Source organism: Macrobrachium rosenbergii, chromosome 49 (genome assembly GCF_040412425.1).
Source record: "Macrobrachium rosenbergii isolate ZJJX-2024 chromosome 49, ASM4041242v1, whole genome shotgun sequence".
In the NCBI taxonomy this organism is placed as follows: domain Eukaryota; kingdom Metazoa; phylum Arthropoda; class Malacostraca; order Decapoda; family Palaemonidae; genus Macrobrachium; species Macrobrachium rosenbergii.
In genome coordinates, this window is record NC_089789.1 from 7,042,493 (window position 1) to 7,061,347 (window position 18,855).

At 36.6% G+C, this 18,855-nt stretch overlaps 1 protein-coding gene across 11 annotated transcripts in view; it reads left to right on the forward strand.

The window, feature by feature from the left end:
• The window catches only part of MESK2 (misexpression suppressor of KSR 2), a 379,072-nt gene that overhangs the window by 164,729 nt on the left and 195,488 nt on the right, over window positions 1–18,855 (forward strand). For 2 of the 11 annotated variants that reach the window (XM_067092554.1, XM_067092548.1), the window contains exon 1: window positions 5,983–6,374. The exons of the other annotated variants lie outside the window; for them this stretch is intronic. In XM_067092554.1, the coding sequence (XP_066948655.1) occupies window positions 6,367–6,374 (8 nt within the window). In that variant the 5' untranslated portion in view covers window positions 5,983–6,366. Of the gene's footprint in view, window positions 1–5,982; window positions 6,375–18,855 lie in introns of those variants that run through there. 11 annotated transcript variants of the gene reach the window in all.

Consider the following 18,855-nt stretch of genomic DNA (forward strand, 5'->3'; position numbering starts at 1 on the left):
TCTGTTTAAAAGGCTTTAGAATACTTTGTTCCTTTCATTATTGTACGTGAAGGGCTGTTTACAAGGCTTTAGAATACCGTTATTCCTTTCACTATTGGACGTGAAGAGCCGTTTAAAAGGCTTTAGAATACCGTTATTCCTTTCACTATTGGACGTGAAGGTCTGTTTAAAAGGCTTTAGAACACTTTATTCCTTTTACTATTGTATGTGAAGATCTGGTTAATTCTAAGGTTGTAATTTTTTTGTATTTGCACAGCCAAAGTGATGCTGAGTTTGTCATCCTGAATACTGACTAAGATTGGGTATTCTGTATTTACAAAATCAAAGTGATCATGATTTTATGTTCATGAATACTGAAAGAACTAAAAAATTATAACTTAGAGATGCATTTAAAAACTCTAGCGAAGAGATGAATTTGTTAATTTCTGTACCCTGGGTCCACTGAGCAGTTCATGTGCATGACAAGTATAATGTTCCGTGGACACGAATGTCGAAGAGAGGCAGTAAATCTGAGAAGCTTACAGCCATTATTGTTGTCGTTAGAACTTTATTATACTAATCGCTTTGTGTCATCCCTCTGGGCATCTAAGACAGGTCTTCGTGTTAATTTTTAGGCACATCGTCGTCAGTTAGGTTTTTTAATTTTTTACTTATTTTATTATTTGGCTCTGAAGCACGCTTGAATGTTCTTGAGTATAAGTTACATAGAAGCAAGTAATATATGTTACATTGCCAGCAGGATGTTGGATTAATGTAGTCGAAACTATAACGAAAGAGAGAAATCTCAGTTCCTAGCTATTGCCCCTTGAAAACCAGACCTCTTGTCCTAGCCATTGTCCTCTGAAAACCTATACATCTTGTCCCAGCCATTGTCCTCTGAAAACCTATACATCTTGTCCCAGCCCTTGTCCTCTGAAAAACTATAGCTCTTGTCCTAACAATTGTCTTCCGAAAAACTAGACCTCTTGTCCTAGCCAATGTCTTTCGAAAAACTAGACCTCTTGTCCTAGCCATTGTCCTCCGAAAAACTAGACCTCTTGTCCTAGCCATTGTCCTCTGAAAAACTATACCTTTTGTCCTAGCCATTGTCCTGTGGAAGACTGCACATCTTGTCCTAGCCATTATTGTCTGAAAAAAACTAGACCTCTTGTCTTAGCCATGTCCACTGAAAATTAGACCTCTTGTCTTAGCCATTGTCCACTGAAAGTTACGCCTCTTGTCTTAGCCATTGTCCTCTGAAAAACTTGCCCTAGCCTTTGTCCTCAGGAAACTAGACCTCTTGTCCTAGCCATTGTCCTCTGAAAAACTTTACTCCTTGTCCTAGACACTGTCCTGTGGAAGAGTATACATCTTGTCCTGCCATTATTCTCTGCAAAAACTAGACCTCTTGTCCTAGCCATTGTCCGCTAAAAAAAATAGACCTCTTGTCTTAGCCATTGTCCCCTGAAAAACTATACCTCTTGTCCTAGCCTTTGTTCTCTGGAAACTAGATCTCTTGTCTAGCCATTATTCTCTGAAAAAAACTAGACTTCTTGTCTTAGCCATTGTCCACTGAAAAACTTGCCCTCTTGTCCTAGCCATTCTCCTCTGAAAAACTAGACCTCGAGTCCTAACCGGCCAGGTAATTCCCAGATATCAGGTGGAAACCACCTAAGTCATCCTGACGGGAAAAATTTCAGTATTCACTACGGTAACTAGTGAGGCCTCAATGTGACTCAGTGCCGCTTGTACGAAAACCATTTATGCGCTGTGGTTTCGCAAACTTCGGAAAGATGGTTTTTTTAAATTTCATTTTTTATATGGAATTTTAACCTTTAGCGATAGTTGCCCCTTTTTCCGGGCTAGCACGTGGTTATGTATTTCTGGTTACAGTATTTCCTATTCATGTAAGAAATTAATTTTTCTTTTCATGAAAATAGAGTTTTCAAGAGTTGTGCATAGAGTGTTATACCTTTGCGTTAAAATCAATCGATGAGGTACAGATCCAGAATAGTAGGAAGAGGTGAATTAAATTCTGGGGTTACAGCAAGCAGCCTAAGAAAAAGTTGCAAGTGAAGCATTTTGAAAGAGATTTATTGTACTAGGGGGCAATGTAGAAAGGAAAAAAACTAGGTATTAAATCAGAGAATAGAAGAAATAAAGAACAGACAACCAAAGACCAACGTACAATCGACTAAGGAGCCGTTGAGAGGCGAGCCTCGACCAGGCGAGAGTTCAACTGGTAAACAGCTTCATTCTCTTTCGTGCAGTTTCATTCCCGTAAATACTCGAAGTGGCAAAAACTGACGTATTCCATTTTCTGTGGGACCCTGAATAAAGCAACTCTTCAAACTTCTGTCGGGAGTGTATTGCATATTGAATTCCTCAAATATTTACAAACGAATGCACATGAATATATTACTGTTTCGAACATGCTTCGCTATTGTTGTGGGTCAACAGATGGGAAACGGGAGAGGGATGTTTATGGGGAAAATAAAATAAAAAGGTTATCTTCTAAATGGAAAGAGAAACCGTTTCTTGAACGCATATTGCCATGTATTTTGTATGTTGCTATTGGGCTTATCAATCTTATTCGTACATATATACTTACGTAGACATATATATATATATATATATATATATATATATATATATATATATATATATATATATATATATATATATATATATATATATATATATATATATATATATATATATATATATATATATATATATATATATATATATATATATATATATTATGAGAGAGAGAGAGAGAGAGAGAGAGAGAGAGAGAGAGAGAGAGAGTGAGCGAGCAAGCTTACATCGTTTCATCGACAATAGCTCATTCTTTGTAAACTTTAAAGCAGGAACTTGGAAACATTATTAACACAACTGTACAGTTTGTGTGCAAACAGTTATTGTAATGAGACTTTTGTTGAGCCTGACTGGATTATGTGGACTTTTGACTCTCGAGTATAGTTGCATACTTCAGAATAGCCTACTTCAGACGCAGAGCGATGCATCAGTTACAAGCTTGTTCAAACTCTGTGTCCCAGGTAAACTTCTTTCCTTTTGTGTGCATGTTTCAGCCCAGTGTTTCCTTCAGGGCCTGCCTCATGACTACCATGCCTTGGTCGTCCTTGGTCTTCCATTTTTTGTGTTTTTCTCTTTGTAACTGCAAAGAGATAAACTACAAGTACATCTAGAAGTGGTATTTAGATGACAGTCTGGTTGCAGACTGACTCGTCACCAGAGCTCAGCTGATCTGTTTGTAGGATAATTGTTTTACGGCCATTCCTATCTCCGTGTGTGCACTGTATCCTGTGTTAGTACGTCCGGTGGTTTTGTAGCTAGCTGAGAGAATAATAATTCTTTAGAGAGACACATACTACACACCATAGGGCGATTTACTTCCCACACATCAGTGATTTCTTTATGGCTGACAGTCTTTTACCTACAGTCCGTAATCATCGGAAATGTTGCTTTTCAAAGGTTGTTTACTTTGCATTGTTATGGTTTTGATGTTGTCTCTGCAATTTATTTTGTAGTGAACATAGTATGGCAAAGTTATGAGCAGTATGATTGTGTTTTTGTGCCTTCTGCATCCGCAGCACTTTCTTTTTCTCAGGAGTTTGCTGGGACAAGATGATAAAGTTGTTCAGTCCTCTGCTACTTTAGTAGTTTTAATATTACTATACTGCAGCATCTTATTCTTGTCCATTTGATCACGATATTTAAATTTTCCAGTTGTTTTATTATTTTTGTAATTGCATCACTCAGCTCTACTGCCCCCCCCTCCTCTGATGTTCGTAGGCATCATCTTCGTACTTTGATTATTACGCCTTTCCATTTTCAACCTACCTTATTACTTATCTTAATTAGGACAGCTAGCTACCTTACCGCAGTCATCTGCTTAACTTAAAGATCCATAAACTCCAGTATAACAACTCTGCCTCACCTCCCTCTCTGAGGTTTGTCAGTAAATTCAGCTGTTAACTGGAAGTTACTGTCCGTATGCAATATTCATAAGCTTTAATTCTCTTTTATTCCTACAACTACTCGTTACTATTCTACCCTTTTCTAACGACCATCTTGTTTTCAAGTATTCCTGGGTATTTTAGGGTGATGTGTTTTTTTTCGAAATATGTAATTACATTTTACTGGGTGGTGACCAAATAGTCCCTGTTTTCAAATACTGGGCAGCGCCATACTGCCCTAAAATGGAAAGCTGCATTATCTGCAAAATTTTCGAAATTGAGATATGCCATCTATTGGGCTCGCGAAACACAGTATACACAAGTTACTGCAGTTTCACAATGATTCTTCAGTGCTTTTCACGAGTACTTAGGGGGACCCAATTGCAGTATCTGCAAAATCAGTAGTAAGGCAAAGGAAAACTGCAGTATCTACCATTTTTCTCAGTTTTGTATTTTTGCAGATACTGCAGTCTTCCATTTTAGGGCAGCATACCCTCGCCTTTTACAGTCTTGAATACGAGTTCCCTTGCGTGATGGTACACTGACACACTTTATTGATTTATTTATTGCATACGTAGATTTATTCGTTTTGAGACCTTTCTCAGATAGTGACCCCCCAGCAGCCCAGTCTTAGATAATGACCCCAAGATATATCAGTCCTAGATGACGACCCCGAGCCTTGTTGGGAGCCACTGTCTAGAAAGGATCCTCGTTTTGTTTCATTTACTCTTCGCTACATTACCCATTTTTCCTGTAAGAACAGTCTGTTCTGTGGATATCGGGTATGTCTGTGAAAATGCTTCTTAATTATTCATAGTATAAAAAAATCCTTAAAAATTTATTCGTGGGTATCACATAGAAACTAATTTCCTGATCTCGCTGTCCACCTTCAGTCGTTCTCCAAGCGTCTTTATCAACATATTTTCTTTCTCCTCTACCCACACCCAATTAAGAACAGTGGAGGGAATATTTTGTCATCACGGTGTATTGTATTCTTTAATATCTTCCTTTCGTCAAGAAAGCCGAACATGAATCTTTGAAACGGAATATACTATTACCCTTACCATCTTCTGGTCACCTTCTTCCTGTACAGAACATTAGCAGTAACATAAAACTCGGTGTATTACTGTACGCAAGATGACTATTTTAAAGTCTTCCTACATTACTAACCCTGCCATCCTCCCCTGCTCTTGAAGCACCAATAATGAACTTTTTATACTCCGTTCATTACTGTCTGTGCCTTCTCCCCTCCTTTTAAAGTAAGTCGCATTAGCATTTCCAAGTCGTCTTGTATTACTGTACAACCCGCCCCATCTTACCACAACTGAACTTTTTAGATTCTTCACGGATCACGAATTGTACCATCATCTCTCTCTCTCTCTCTCTCTCTCTCTCTCTCTCTCTCTCTCTCTCTCTCTCTCTCATTGCAGAAAGACGCCACAAATGTACATTTCGAATTTTCACGTACAAAGGCGGTTTTTACTCTTCCCCGAGGCTCTTGGCGTGATCTTTGATCTTGTGTTTTACGAAGGATTTTAATATTTTTTTTCTTCGTTGTTTAATATATCTGGTAATCGTCTCGAGTACGTACTGAACCCGTATTGAAAATTACTAATCAGTTAGTGAGAGATGGTTTTTTTTTTTTTTTGCCAATTTAAAAGCATATGTTGTAGTGTGTGTGTGTGTGTGTATATATATATATATATATATATATATATATATATATATATATATATATATATATATATATATATATATATATATATATATATATATATATATATATATATATATATATATATATATATATATATATATATATATATGGTGTATGCGTTATGTGTGCACAAATACTCCTCAATATCGAATTTATTTTATTTTGAGAATAACTCACACTCGTCGGGAATTATATATAATGATTGGATATGTATCCCGCTCTTGAATAGAGAGAGAGAGAGAGAGAGAGAGAGAGAGAGAGAGAGAGAGAGAGAAAGCAGCTAGCAACATTTGGTGAGGGCTCATTCAAGGCAAACTGTTCGCCTAGCGTTGAATTGAGCGGAGTCGCGACTGTAACATCGCCGCGTTTGCACGTGCGTAGAGAACAGCAACGTAGGGAACACCTGTTATCGAACGTTGTTGTGAACACCTGTTAGCGAACGTTGTGGCAATTACGGAGGGGTGGGGGTGTCGTACCTGGATATACCTGTTTATACAATATGCAACCTGCCTTCGTGCGTTCGTGATCTGTTTGTGTGAATTGAGATTAATACATTCATTTTCGGTAGTGATTTATTGTATTCAGAGTTGTGTTCGTCAACTGTGTTACAGCGAAGTGTTTCTAAAGCCCTAGTGTATTTTCAAGTAAAACGAAGCTTGTAAGCAGGCTTCTTAGCGATATAACGCCATGTCTTGGTGAGTGTTCCTGTGTAAGAAATGTTACTCATTCCAGTGATGTTACAACGTGAGGATTTATTCAGATGCATTGCATTTATTAAGACGTAGGCTGTTGTAGATCATTAATTTCGAAATGTTGAATATAGTTGAAAAGGTTGATAATATTTGATCAGATTCGTTCAACTTCTCGTAACGAGAATAACTACTCATTTCACATTTAACCCAATTTAACATAAACACAGCTCATGTAAAGCATTAGATATTGGATACGTCAACGCAGACTCCGTACTGATTAGGGGAAATAGTTTGTTAGTTTGCTATGAGTTTTATTTTAGGTACAAGAACGTGGAACAAGTTTGCCTTGTGCAGTTGTGGAATCTTTTGATCTTCAGATGTTTAAGCGAGGAGCAAATTTATTCCTACTTTTCTGCTGCTGAAGTCTCCTGAATTCAGGTGTATCGGTTTTTATTTTTATTCCCGCATAAAATTATTTATCACCTATTCCTGTAAACTTGCCTCTCTCTCTCTCTCTCTCTCTCTCTCTCTCTCTCTCTCTCTCTCTCTCTCTCTCTGCAGGCTGATATCCCTCTGGAGCCCTCTGGGGTTCATAGTCTTTTGACTGTTCGTGAGGGTTGCCAGCTGGAGATTTAAAGAAAGAAAGAAAGAAAAGTTGAAGCTCCACCCTCGTTCATTCCCTCATCGCAAAGAAACAAAAAAGAAAAAAAATGAAAGTCAATTCGAACGCAAAAAGCACTTCGTTCGTTTTCCCCTTACAAAACCAGCAGCCAAGCACCGTGACTCCATTATCTGAATTTTCCTTTTCTTCTTCTTCTTCTTCTTCTCTGACGTGAAATAATGTGATGCAACTCCAGGAGCCGTTTTTCCCCCAGAGGCTGAGAAAAAGATGTATTCCTTGGACGGTGAATCCGTTACAAGTACCTTTTACCTTTTTTGTTTATGTTTTTTATGGTAAATCCCATTGTCCTTTTAGTTTTGCACAGCGTGCGTTTTCTCTGTGTCCAGGTGTTTAAAAGCCTTAATGTGTAAATTAACATCTGCGCAGTATCAACATTGCAGAAATTAGTAAATTTTTTTTATTGTATTAATCATGAATCTTACTTCATTTCCTTTTTGTTTATTTTATGTGGACATTGCCTTGTGATAGAACACGTTTGAAAAACTAATATTCTCTCACTTTCGAGCTGTTTTAAAATAAATATTACGTTTCCACTGCAACAATACCCAGCATGTACCCTGATAACTTTGCGGGCCACAGCATCTCATCTTGCGAACCCCTGAAAGACTTCTTTCTTTCAACTCGAACACTCGAGGACTTAGAATGATGTCGAAATGCTTCGTGTGTCCGGAGACTTCCTTTGATAAGGCCAGAGGCGTCCTACGTCTCAGGATAGTATCCTGCTAAGTCTCCTGCTACTCATTTTACAAATACCAGTCGTAGCTAACGCGGCTCATGAAAGCTTTCAAGGACGGCCAGACTTTTTTTTTTTTCTTTATTTTTTTTTTAACCCAAGATTCGTGGGATTGGGTTCCCTCGGAATAGGAAGAGTTGGCCGTGCAAACTGTGATGATGATGCTGATGATATTGTCCAGACGAAATGTTATTTAACGTAATAATAGTAGTTAAAGATATATTGAATTAAATTTGGACTGATGCATGATGGTTATGGTTGATTATAGGAAGAAATGAGATGTATAGTATTTAATAATTGATATGGTGTAAAACTGTCAAGTTGCATTGTATTATTAGATGTTGTATGGCACATGGCGTTGTAGCTTCCAAGGTCATTGACGCAGGTGAAAATATTACAAATTGTGATAGTAGCACGTAGAGGAATATAAATGAAAAATGATAATGACGACTAATAATAATAATAATAATAATAATAATAATAATAATAATAATAATAATAATAACAGGCTAATAATGAGAAGAAACAAGTTGATTGATAACGATTAATTACTGAGAAAATGGTACTTATTGTGACAATAGTAGTATTAAACATATTAAATATAACGCGGGAATGACGAATGATTTATGATAATGAATAAAAGAAGAGATGATAGTGTCCAGAGAAAAATAAAAGGATATTGAAAAGAAAATTTGTGACTTAATACTGCTAATAATACTGATATGATGATAATTTGAAATACGTCGATAAGTACCAAAGGTATAACTCGGAAGTTAATAATGTTAAGGTACACAAAGGAAATGACGAAGGAAAAAAATTAGACGGTAATTACTGCGAAGAGGAACAATAGTCAACAGTAATAGCAAAGAGACGTTTCAGTATCATTAACGGTAATTATACCCATTTACGGTATCATCAGTGATAATTACACCCGTTGCACTTACAGTATTGTACGCGAGGGGCGCTGGCTGACTGACAAAGCGAGGCTGATGTGTGGGACCTTTTGTGCAAAGGGGAAATGAGACGCACAGAAAGAGTTAGATGGAAAAATGGCAGTAGATTACTAAAGATGGGAAGAAGAGACATAAATGAATAAATTATTAGATGAAGAGTTACGAATGAATGAGGGGGAAATTAGATATGTTGGTAGACGAAGAAAGAGAGGGATGGATACATAGATGCGGAAAGCTACATACCCTGTAGGGGTGTTGTGCCCCGTAGGCATTACTTAAGGTTCTTGCAGCGCCCATACATATTCTCCTTCTTCCATCTTGCTGTCCACCCTCTCATAAATAACAATTGTTTCCTAGTTCAACTTCGAGGTTTTACTCCTGTTACACCTTTCAGATCTGTTAAACTCTCAATTTCCTTTCAGCACTGAAGGACCTCATAGGTCCCAGTGCTTGGCCTTTGGCCAAAATTCTGTGTTCCACTCCATTCCTGATAGCTAAATAGGTAAAGAAAAAAGAAAAATGGAAAGATAGGTAGAGAGAAAGATAGATAGGTAAGGAATGCTATCGACAGATGATGATGATTATGGAACTGAGGCTGTCAGGCCAAACACTGGGTGGGCACTTTCGGCCATTCGACGCATGAGAGCGAAAAGAGGGAGACGCAGTAGTCGGACAGCAAGATAAGAGATGCAGAAAATAAAGAAGATGAAGTATAAGGATCTAAATGGGGAACAGTGAGAAAACCCCACAGGTGCACCAAGAAGTAACAGTTAGGAGGTGTTGGACAGCAAGACTGTAGACAGTAGGCTGGAACGGAGGTAAAGTAAAGACTAAAAAGTATGTGCAGCTAGGGGCCGAGGGGACGCTCCAAACCCCCTTCAGTAATGCTTGCAGTGCCCCACGTGAGATTTATTGATGGCACTATTTCCGTACGGGGATACTGTTGGCAAGTATACCTTAGTTTAACCAGACCACTGAACTGATTAACAGCTCTCCTAGAGAGGGCTGGCCCGAAGGATTAGATTTATTTTACGTGGCTAAGAACCAATTGGTTACCTGGCAAGGGGACCTAGAGCTTATTGTGGAATCCGAACCACATTATAACGAGAAATGAATTTCTGTCACCAGAAATACATTCCTCTTATTCTTCATTGGCCTCTCGGAGGTTAGAACTCGCGGCCAGCAGAGTGCTAGCTGAGAACGGAACCCACTCGCCCAACGAAGAACTGATACTATTGACAAGAGATAGGAAGATATATATATATATATATATATATATATATATATATATATATATATATATATATATATATATATATATATATATATATATATATACTGTATATATATATAGAGAGAGAGAGAGAATATATGTATACTTAGTTCAATAAACAGGTATTGAAACAGATAAATTGATAGCTGTGAAGACAGAGATATAAACAGATATAGAGACCGAGATAGTAACTTATCAGAGAGAGAGAGAGAGAGAATGTCTTTACCAAATGGTAATGGTGGCAGCGCAGTCGCTCGTAGCATTAAACTGGCCCATTTTTTGCCATGTTGACATCACAAAGTTGCTGTTTACATTTTATTGCGTGGCCTTGAGATGTTGCGCCAGGACTGGCAAAGAACTCACTAATTTAATGTTTACTTCACTCACATTTTGAGTCAAGTCTGTAATTTCATGTAGATATATTACTCGCTTGTTTGCTTGACTCATTTCTATTTTGCTTTTCACATTTATATTTACTATTTTGCTTTTCACATTTGTATTTACTGTTTTGCTTTTCACATTTGTATTTATTTCACTAATACATTCTTCACAGATTTATCATTCACTGATGGGTTACAATTCACTTAATTAGCTATTCCATAATTTCTAATAATTTTTCAAGTATCCAGTACAATTACTTGCCACCCCTTAATTAAAAAAGAAAAGATGTCTTGACAATCTCTCATTCTAGATATTTTCATAATTTCCTTTTCTGTTCACTAATTTCTTCACAAATTTCATTATTTTTTTTTCCTAATTTACTCGTTTCTTACTTTATTTGGATCATGTCAAGATTAACCAACCCAACATCTCCATGTCAAGAACAGCGAACCCAGTGATCCCCAAGTAAAGAGTGACCAACCCTTTCCGGTCCGAGCTCCAATTCCACATCTACACTGTTCCGCCGTGTTTAGTACTAGCCCCTGGGCCGTCAAATTTATTTCGCCTTGTTTAGTACTAGCCCCTGGGCCGTCAAATTTATTTCGCCTTGTTTAGTACTAGCCCCTGGGCCGTCAAATTTATTTCGCCTTGTTTAGTACTAGCCCCTGGGGGATCAGATGTCTGGTACCGAAGTGTTTATGTCTAGAACAGCGAACCCGATTATGCCCATGTAAAGAATAACCAACCCAATAATCTTGTAAAGAATAGCGAACCCTGCTGCGATTGGGTTCGCTATTCTTGACATGACCCCTTTACTTGTCTTTGGTTATTCCTCAAGCGTTTTGCATAATTCAGTATAGTTCTCCTATAATTTACCAACTTCTGTCGTAATTCAAGAATTTCCTACAGTTCCCAATTCTAGGAAATGTTTCCCCAGACGTTGCAGGATAAGAAAGAAAGAAAGAAAGAAAGATAGACAGAAAAAAAAGAAAGAAACGTGATGTGGCAATATCCTGCACAGGCCATTACTTGAAAGAGGCGTAATATCTGAGCATTAAAAAGCATCTAATGCCCTCTAATAGATTCCGGCAAGGCTTCTTGAGCAATGGCCAAGAGCTCTGAATTTTTCTTGTTATTTTGACGATGACATTAATAGAATTAATAGTTCTGAAGATAGATGTCTGTTGTTGAGGAAAATGTAATTGTGTTTGGAAGGAAATACTGATTGAGCAGTAATGGACGAGTTGATGAATAAGTAGGTTAGTAAAATTCAGTTGTTGTAGCGAGAAGTTTTGGATAAACGAGTATTTTAGTGAATAAATTTTGGAACAGTGAATTTATATATTATTCGTCTTAGTAAATGCAGTCATTAATGAAAAGCCAGTATTATCTGAAAGGGAATATTGATTTAAAGATCAAATGATAACAAATATAAAGGTTAGTGATGGCAAGTATTATAGATATTTAACACAGTGTTAAATTATGAACTGATAAATGTAAACATCATCAAATAGTTATAAAAAGTTGGTGAAAATAGACATTCTTCTGAAAGAGAATATTGATGAATAAATAAATGAGGAATTAGTTCATGAATAATCAAATAATAAGTGAAGGCAATGTTTTACGAAAAAGATTGCTCTCCAAAGCAAAATATTAATGAATAGATGAATCATGAATTGTTAAAAAGAATAAATGAATGGAGAGGGTCAGTAGGTAAATACAATAATTAGAAATAATGCAAGAATTTCTTAAAGGCAGTAAGCAAGACTGAGGGTAAATAGTTGAAGCAAATACAATACTCAATGAAAAGGTGTTCTTTGTGAGAAAATACTGATGAATAATTAAATAAGACACAAACGTTCAATGTTATGCAGATCGGTAAGTGTTCTGTGTTATGCATATTAATAAATGAATGATTAATTGCAAGTACATATGAAGTTGCGCAAGTTAAGAATACAGAATTGCCAAAGGACCAACACTCGTTACAGAATGCCCTTTGATTATAGAATACCCTTTGATTACAAAATGCCCTTTGATTACAAAATACCCTTTGATTTCAAAATGCCCTTTGATAAACCAAACGTGGTTTGAATTCCCTCTGAAGATCTGGAGGAGACTTGATTTACGGCAGCGCTTGCGTGGAAGAAGAGAGAGAGAGAGAGAGAGAGAGAGAGAGAGAGAGAGAGAGAGAGAGAGAGAGAGAGAGAATGCATTTGTCGCTAGATGGAGTGTGAGGAGATGGAAGTGGATGAAAACAGTAGTTTATGTTTACGTGTTCTGTGTTTATGCTTTATTGCTTTGTACAAGCAAGTTACGGTGTTTTCGAATCAGAGCAAGTTGGAATAGAACTCTTTTAAAAGATCTCTTCAAGGAAAGCAAACGCACAAACATAAACGCACATACATACATGTATACACATGTATATATATGTGTGTTTGTGTATCTATCTGTATCTGTTGATGTATATACATATATATATGTATATATGTGTATACTTAAATATACATGTATACACAATCTGTATGTGTGTGCGTGTGTGTGAATTTTGTGTTCTCAAAAGGGGGGCCTTTTGCATACTTGACTGTGCTGCTGTGCTATTGTTTTAGTTGCAAAGTACTTAGATTTTGTGCTTCCTAAAAAACCGCTGGATTATTTGACACTTAGTGAAGATCAAGGCGCATTAATAATCTCCATTTGAATATTTGGTACTCAGTGAAGAGCTCTGTGCATTCGCTCGACTTGTTTTACGAGCAAGTGTGTTGGGCGAGTTTTACTTAAAGTTTTTATCCTGCTATCCTTCTGTTTTTTAAACCGTGATGTGATTGATTTATGTTATGTATGTTATTGACACCGTAATGAAATAAAATAAACTAAAATAAATTTTTGAAAGGAGTTTCATATGGGAAATATCTATTATACATATATATACAGTATATATACATACATATACATATACATCTAATATATATATACATATACATATATATGTATATTTATATATTTGTATATATATGTATATATATAATCATATCTAAAAATACATGTATATTACATAAGTTTAGCGTAACAGCAGACAGCTGGGATGATATTGTACAGTAAATTTTTTATGAAACTCTTGAAATGGTCATGTAAGTGTAGAAAATAATAAATAAAAATTCTTATAGAAAGAAATGAAAACAAATACACCATTTTAAAGAATCCCGCGTTGATAACAATAAAGTTTACTTTGGTATTCGAGAAACGTAGTTTTTAATGAAATTCTTAAAATGGTCATTCAATAGTAGAAAATTATATTACTAAAAGTCTTTGTGGAGAGAAATGAAATCTGAAATGTGCCATTTTACTCATCTCGTGTTGGTGACGGTAAGGTTTTACTTTGATTTTCAGGAAATTATATTTTTGTAGTGACGCTTTTATTTTTTCTATGCGCGCGCGCAAATGGCAACGCAGAATGAAATAAAATGTTTTACGCCGTGGAAAATATTCGTTAGAAAACTTGCGTGAAACTAAAATGAAATCACGATATCTAAGATGCGTAAGTGAGCAATTAGAAAATATTAATTGCTCTCTGACGCATTTCGCAATAAATTGATTTCATTTTGGTTTCACGTAAATTTTGCAGTCAAGTATTTTCCGTTGCGTAAAACATTTGATTCACTTTTGCCTTTGCGTTTGCATGCGCAGGCACGCGCGCTACATGTGCACTCCAATACGCCTTATTTTTGTACGCCTGCTGAGAGCGACCAGATTTGCTGAACAGCAGCAGCACCAGTATGCACAGTAAATATGCCTCATTCCAGAGGTCCTTTATTGCTCACACCGTCGGACTGTGGAACAGCCTCCCTGAAGATGTGCAATTCGAACCTCTTAAGTTCAAGCGAAGATTCAGTTCATTACTATCCTAAAGCAATTCTTGCATTTTAATAACATAATAACATTTTTATCTATTTATTTATTAATTTGTTTATTTATTTTTTATTTTCTGATAACTGGTCTCTTCTTTCTGTATTTCCAGTTACTGTCTGTTAATTTTTTCAAATGGACGCCATATTCTTCGGAAGCTTCAACTTCAAACCGGTGTCCCCTGTGGGCTTGTTCCATAAGAATATAGGGCTCATGTTCTGAATAATAATAATAATAATAATAATAATAATAATAATAATAATAATAATAATAATAATAATAATAATAATAATAATAATTCATCTTCCGAATAATAATAATGATAATAATAATAATAAAAATAATAATATTAATAAAGTCCTAAGCCACGTCGAGAGTAATAAGACTGCGTTTATATTTAATCAAGGTTTTTCGGGAGTCGGATGTCAACAGATTCGTCCATTATGCCGAGGGCAATTTCCGCTAATATTCCCGATTCCTGACGTCATTAGGAACCGTCTAAGATTTCGGGTGTTTCGTGTCTGCTCGGATGATCATTATTTACCTTTATTGCCCTCTCTCTCTCTCTCTCTCTCTCTCTCTCTCTCTCTCTCTCTCTCTCTCTCTCTCTCTGAGTGAGGACCGTGTATATTTATTGACGTGTGTGTTTCTCTCTCTCTCTCTCTCTCTCTCTCTCTTGAGTGAGGACCGTGTATATATTATTTTAAGACGTGTGGATCTCTCTCTCTCTCTCTCTCTCTCTCTCTCTCTCTCTCTCTCTCTCTCTCTCTCTCTCTCTCTCTAGTGAGGACCGTGTATATTTTATTTTAAAACGTGTGGATATCTCTCTCTCTCTCTCTCTCTCTCTCTCTCTCTCTCTCTCTCTCTCTCTCTCTCTCTCTCCCCCCCCCCCCAGTGAGGACCGTGTATATTTGACTTGTCGAGATTAGTGAGGTTTATGTTTGGGCCACGAAAACATCAATAATGGAAGTGGCAAAGGTTTTTGTCTGGACGTCTTAACTGTGCAGAAAAAGGAATAGGTAAATATGAAAACTAGTTGACAAGCGAAGGACCTCTTACGAGAAGCAAGCAATTGAACGGCAAAAAGGGAAAGTAAACAATTGAATGATTGAATCAAGTGGATGAAATGTGTAAATTAATTGTAAGAAGTTCGTTCATAAATATTTATTTAGAAACAGACTTGGATTACTTTCAAGAGAAATGAGAAACTGAACTACAAAAGGATAATAGATAGATTAATGATTGGAAAGTTAAACACTCCATAAAGGAAAACCAGCAAGCAACTTACAAAACACAAAGTAAATAAATATTAAAAATAAAAAGTGACGAAATTCTTTTATTCTAGAAGCTCGAGCCATGGAAAATGGCATATGTCATCTTTCATCGGTTTAAAATGTCTCCTAATTCTTGTCAGCTGTGAATTTATATTTAACGCACCAGACAGAAGCATGCAATTGCGTGCCCATGCATAACTGGTACGTAAGATTGAATTCGATCTTTTGTTCATGTGAAGGTTGTTGGGGTCGAATGCCTATTGTCACATTGGAGCCAGATTCTGAGAAATACTGGGTCACGTATTAAAAGAACAAAAGATGATTATTATCATTAACCTTCAGGATCTGAGCAATTAAATTTGGAATAATTTTGCTAGTTCCTTGTCTTGTCTACCTTGGCTGCGACTCACAATGCTCCAGCAGTCACCAGGTACATAATTCACTGCGTATTTTTACCGGGTAACAATGGATCCTTCAGTAAAAGTGCCTTAAGATTCTTCAGGAAAAATGCCTAAGATTCTTCAGGAAAAGTGCCTTAAGATTCTTCAGGAAAAGTGCTAAAGGTTCCTCAGGAAATGTGCCTAAGATTCTTCAGGAAAAGAGCCTAAGATTCTTCAGGAAAGCCTAAGATTCTTCAGGAAAAGTGCTTAAGATTTGCTCAAGATTTTTCAGGAAAAGTGCCCAAGATTCTCGAAGAAAAGCTCCCAAGATTCTTCAGGAATAGTGTCTTGAGATTCTTAAGGAAAAGTGCCAAAGATTCTTGAGGAAAATTCCTAAAATTCTTCAGGAAAAGTGCCTGAGATCCTTCAGGAAAAGTGCCAAAGATTCTTGAGGAAAATTCCTAAAATTCTTCAGGAAAAGTGCCTGAGATCCTTCAGAAAAGTGCCAAAGATTCTTGAGGAAAATTCCTAAAATTCTTCAGGAAAAGTGCCTGAGATCCTTCAGGAAAAGTGCCTAAGATTCTTGAGGAAACACTCGTAAAATTCTTCAGGAAAAGTGCCAAAGATTCTTGAGGAAACACTCCTAAAATTATTCAGGAAAAGTGCCTATGATTCTTGAGGAAACACTCCTAAAATTCTTCAGGAAAAGTGCCCAAGATTCTTGAGGAAACACTCCTAAAATTCTCCAGGAAAAGTGCCTATGATTCTTGAGGAAACACTCCTTAAATTCTCCGGGAAAAGTGCCTAAGATTCTTGAGGAAACACTCCTAAAATTCTTCAGGAAAAGTGCCTATGATTCTTGAGGAAACACTCCTAAAATTCTCCGGGAAAAGTGCCTGAGATTCTTGAGGAAACACTCCTAAAATTCTGCAGGAAAAGTGCTTAAGATTCTTGAGGAAACACTCCTAAAATTCTGCAGGAAAAGTGCCTAAGTCGTGTTGGTACTTCTTCCGCGCCGGTCCCCTTATGATTAGAATACATATGAACGTGAAGCCAAGTAGAGAAACCTTGGTCTGCGTATGCAAAGTACCTGCCTCGGGGCAGAACGTAAATCCTAATGATGACGTTTTCCAGACTTTCTTTAAGCAGGTGTATAATTACTTTGCCAGGTACTGAGAGTAACATTGCCTGTTAAGTTTCTGCTGCACTGTGTTTTCCATAAGAGCCGGAGGCTGTGTAGTAGGAAATAATGTGTATTTTCATTGAACCATTTTTTAGATTTTTGAGAGGCTACAGATGTTTATATTAGTATTTTTAAGAGGTTACAGATGTGTACATTGGGATTTTTAAGAGCTTATAGATGTGTACATAGGTTACAGATGTATATATTCCTATTTGTAAGAAGCTGCAGATGTGTATGTTCGTATTTTTAAGCGGTTGCGGGTGTGTATATTCATGTTTTTAAGAGGTTACAGATGTCTGTATTCGTATTTTAAAGAGGTTACAGATGTATATATCCGTATTTTTATTTATAGGAGGTTAAAGATGTGTACATTCGTATTTTTATTTGTAGGAGGTTACAGATGCCTACACTCGCATTTTTTAAGACCCTGCACCTGTGTATGTTCATATTTTAAAGAGGCTACAAATATTTACAGTCGTATTTTAAGAGGCAACGAATGTGTTTATTAGATTTTTAAGCGGTTGTAGATATGTATGCTCGTATTTTGAGGGAAACTACAGTAAAAACGTATTAGTCTTCCCAATCTCGAAAAACTGACTTAAGTATAATTCCTCCGTTGGCGTGTTATATGTATTAATGTAGTACAGCACTGCGTCACAGTTTTGATTAAAGCTGTGCTATATATTTACGATAAACAAACATCAAGTAAATGGTGTTTTGCTGCAAATGGTTCAATAATCGTTTTTGTATGGGAGAATATTGTCTGTTTGTTTTGGTAATGAATCTGGTTTTGCAACAGTATATGCTAAATGACTTCGATATAGTTGAGAAAGAGAGAGAGAGAGAAGAGAGAGAGAGAGAGAGAATTAAAGAGAGAGAGAGAGAGATTTATAAACTAACGGTTAGGAATTAAAATCGGGTGGGATCTTCGCATTAAAAAATAATAATAATAGTATTATTATTATTATTATTATTATTATTATTATTATTATTATTATTATTATTATTTATTATTATTATTGCTGCCATCGGTATTCGTATCATTACCATTGTTTGTCTTGATTAAGGCACTGAAGATGTTTATATTAGTATTTATTCTCTCTCTCTCTCTCTCTCTCTCTCTCTCTCTCTCTCTCTCTCTCTCTCTCTCTCAGACATCATTCCAAGAAAGGGTGTTTATTTATCTCAACCATCTCCTACGGACAGAAATCAAATTGAAATCCAGCTTGATAATTTACCTCGTCTGAAGTCTTGTTTACCCACACGTCCGTATGGGCGGGTGGCGCTTAGGCTGGAGAGGAATTCGTCTAACGGGAATAAAACGTCACCTGTCTTCAAAAATATATGCAAATTCGCGAAAGGAAACTCTCTCTCTCTCTCTCTCTCTCTCTCTCTCTCTCTCTCTCACACACACACACACCTTTTTCAGACGCGTTAACAGAATCACTATAGAAAACGTTGCTGACTCTCTCTCTCTCTCTCTCTCTCTCTCTCTCTCTCTCTCTCTCTCTCTCTCTCTCTCTAGAAATGTTTCAGAGTGAATGCCGCTTCGTGTACTCTGTTTCGTAGTAAATGCAAATAGGCGGCACTTCAGGGCTGCTGAAAGATTATGTAATCTTCGTGAATAAATTAAAGAGGACTGGTCATTAAAAAAGGCTTATTATTTTTTTTTAATTTGAAGAGGCTTGTAGATAGGAGGTTTTGTCTTCGCATAGGTAAGTT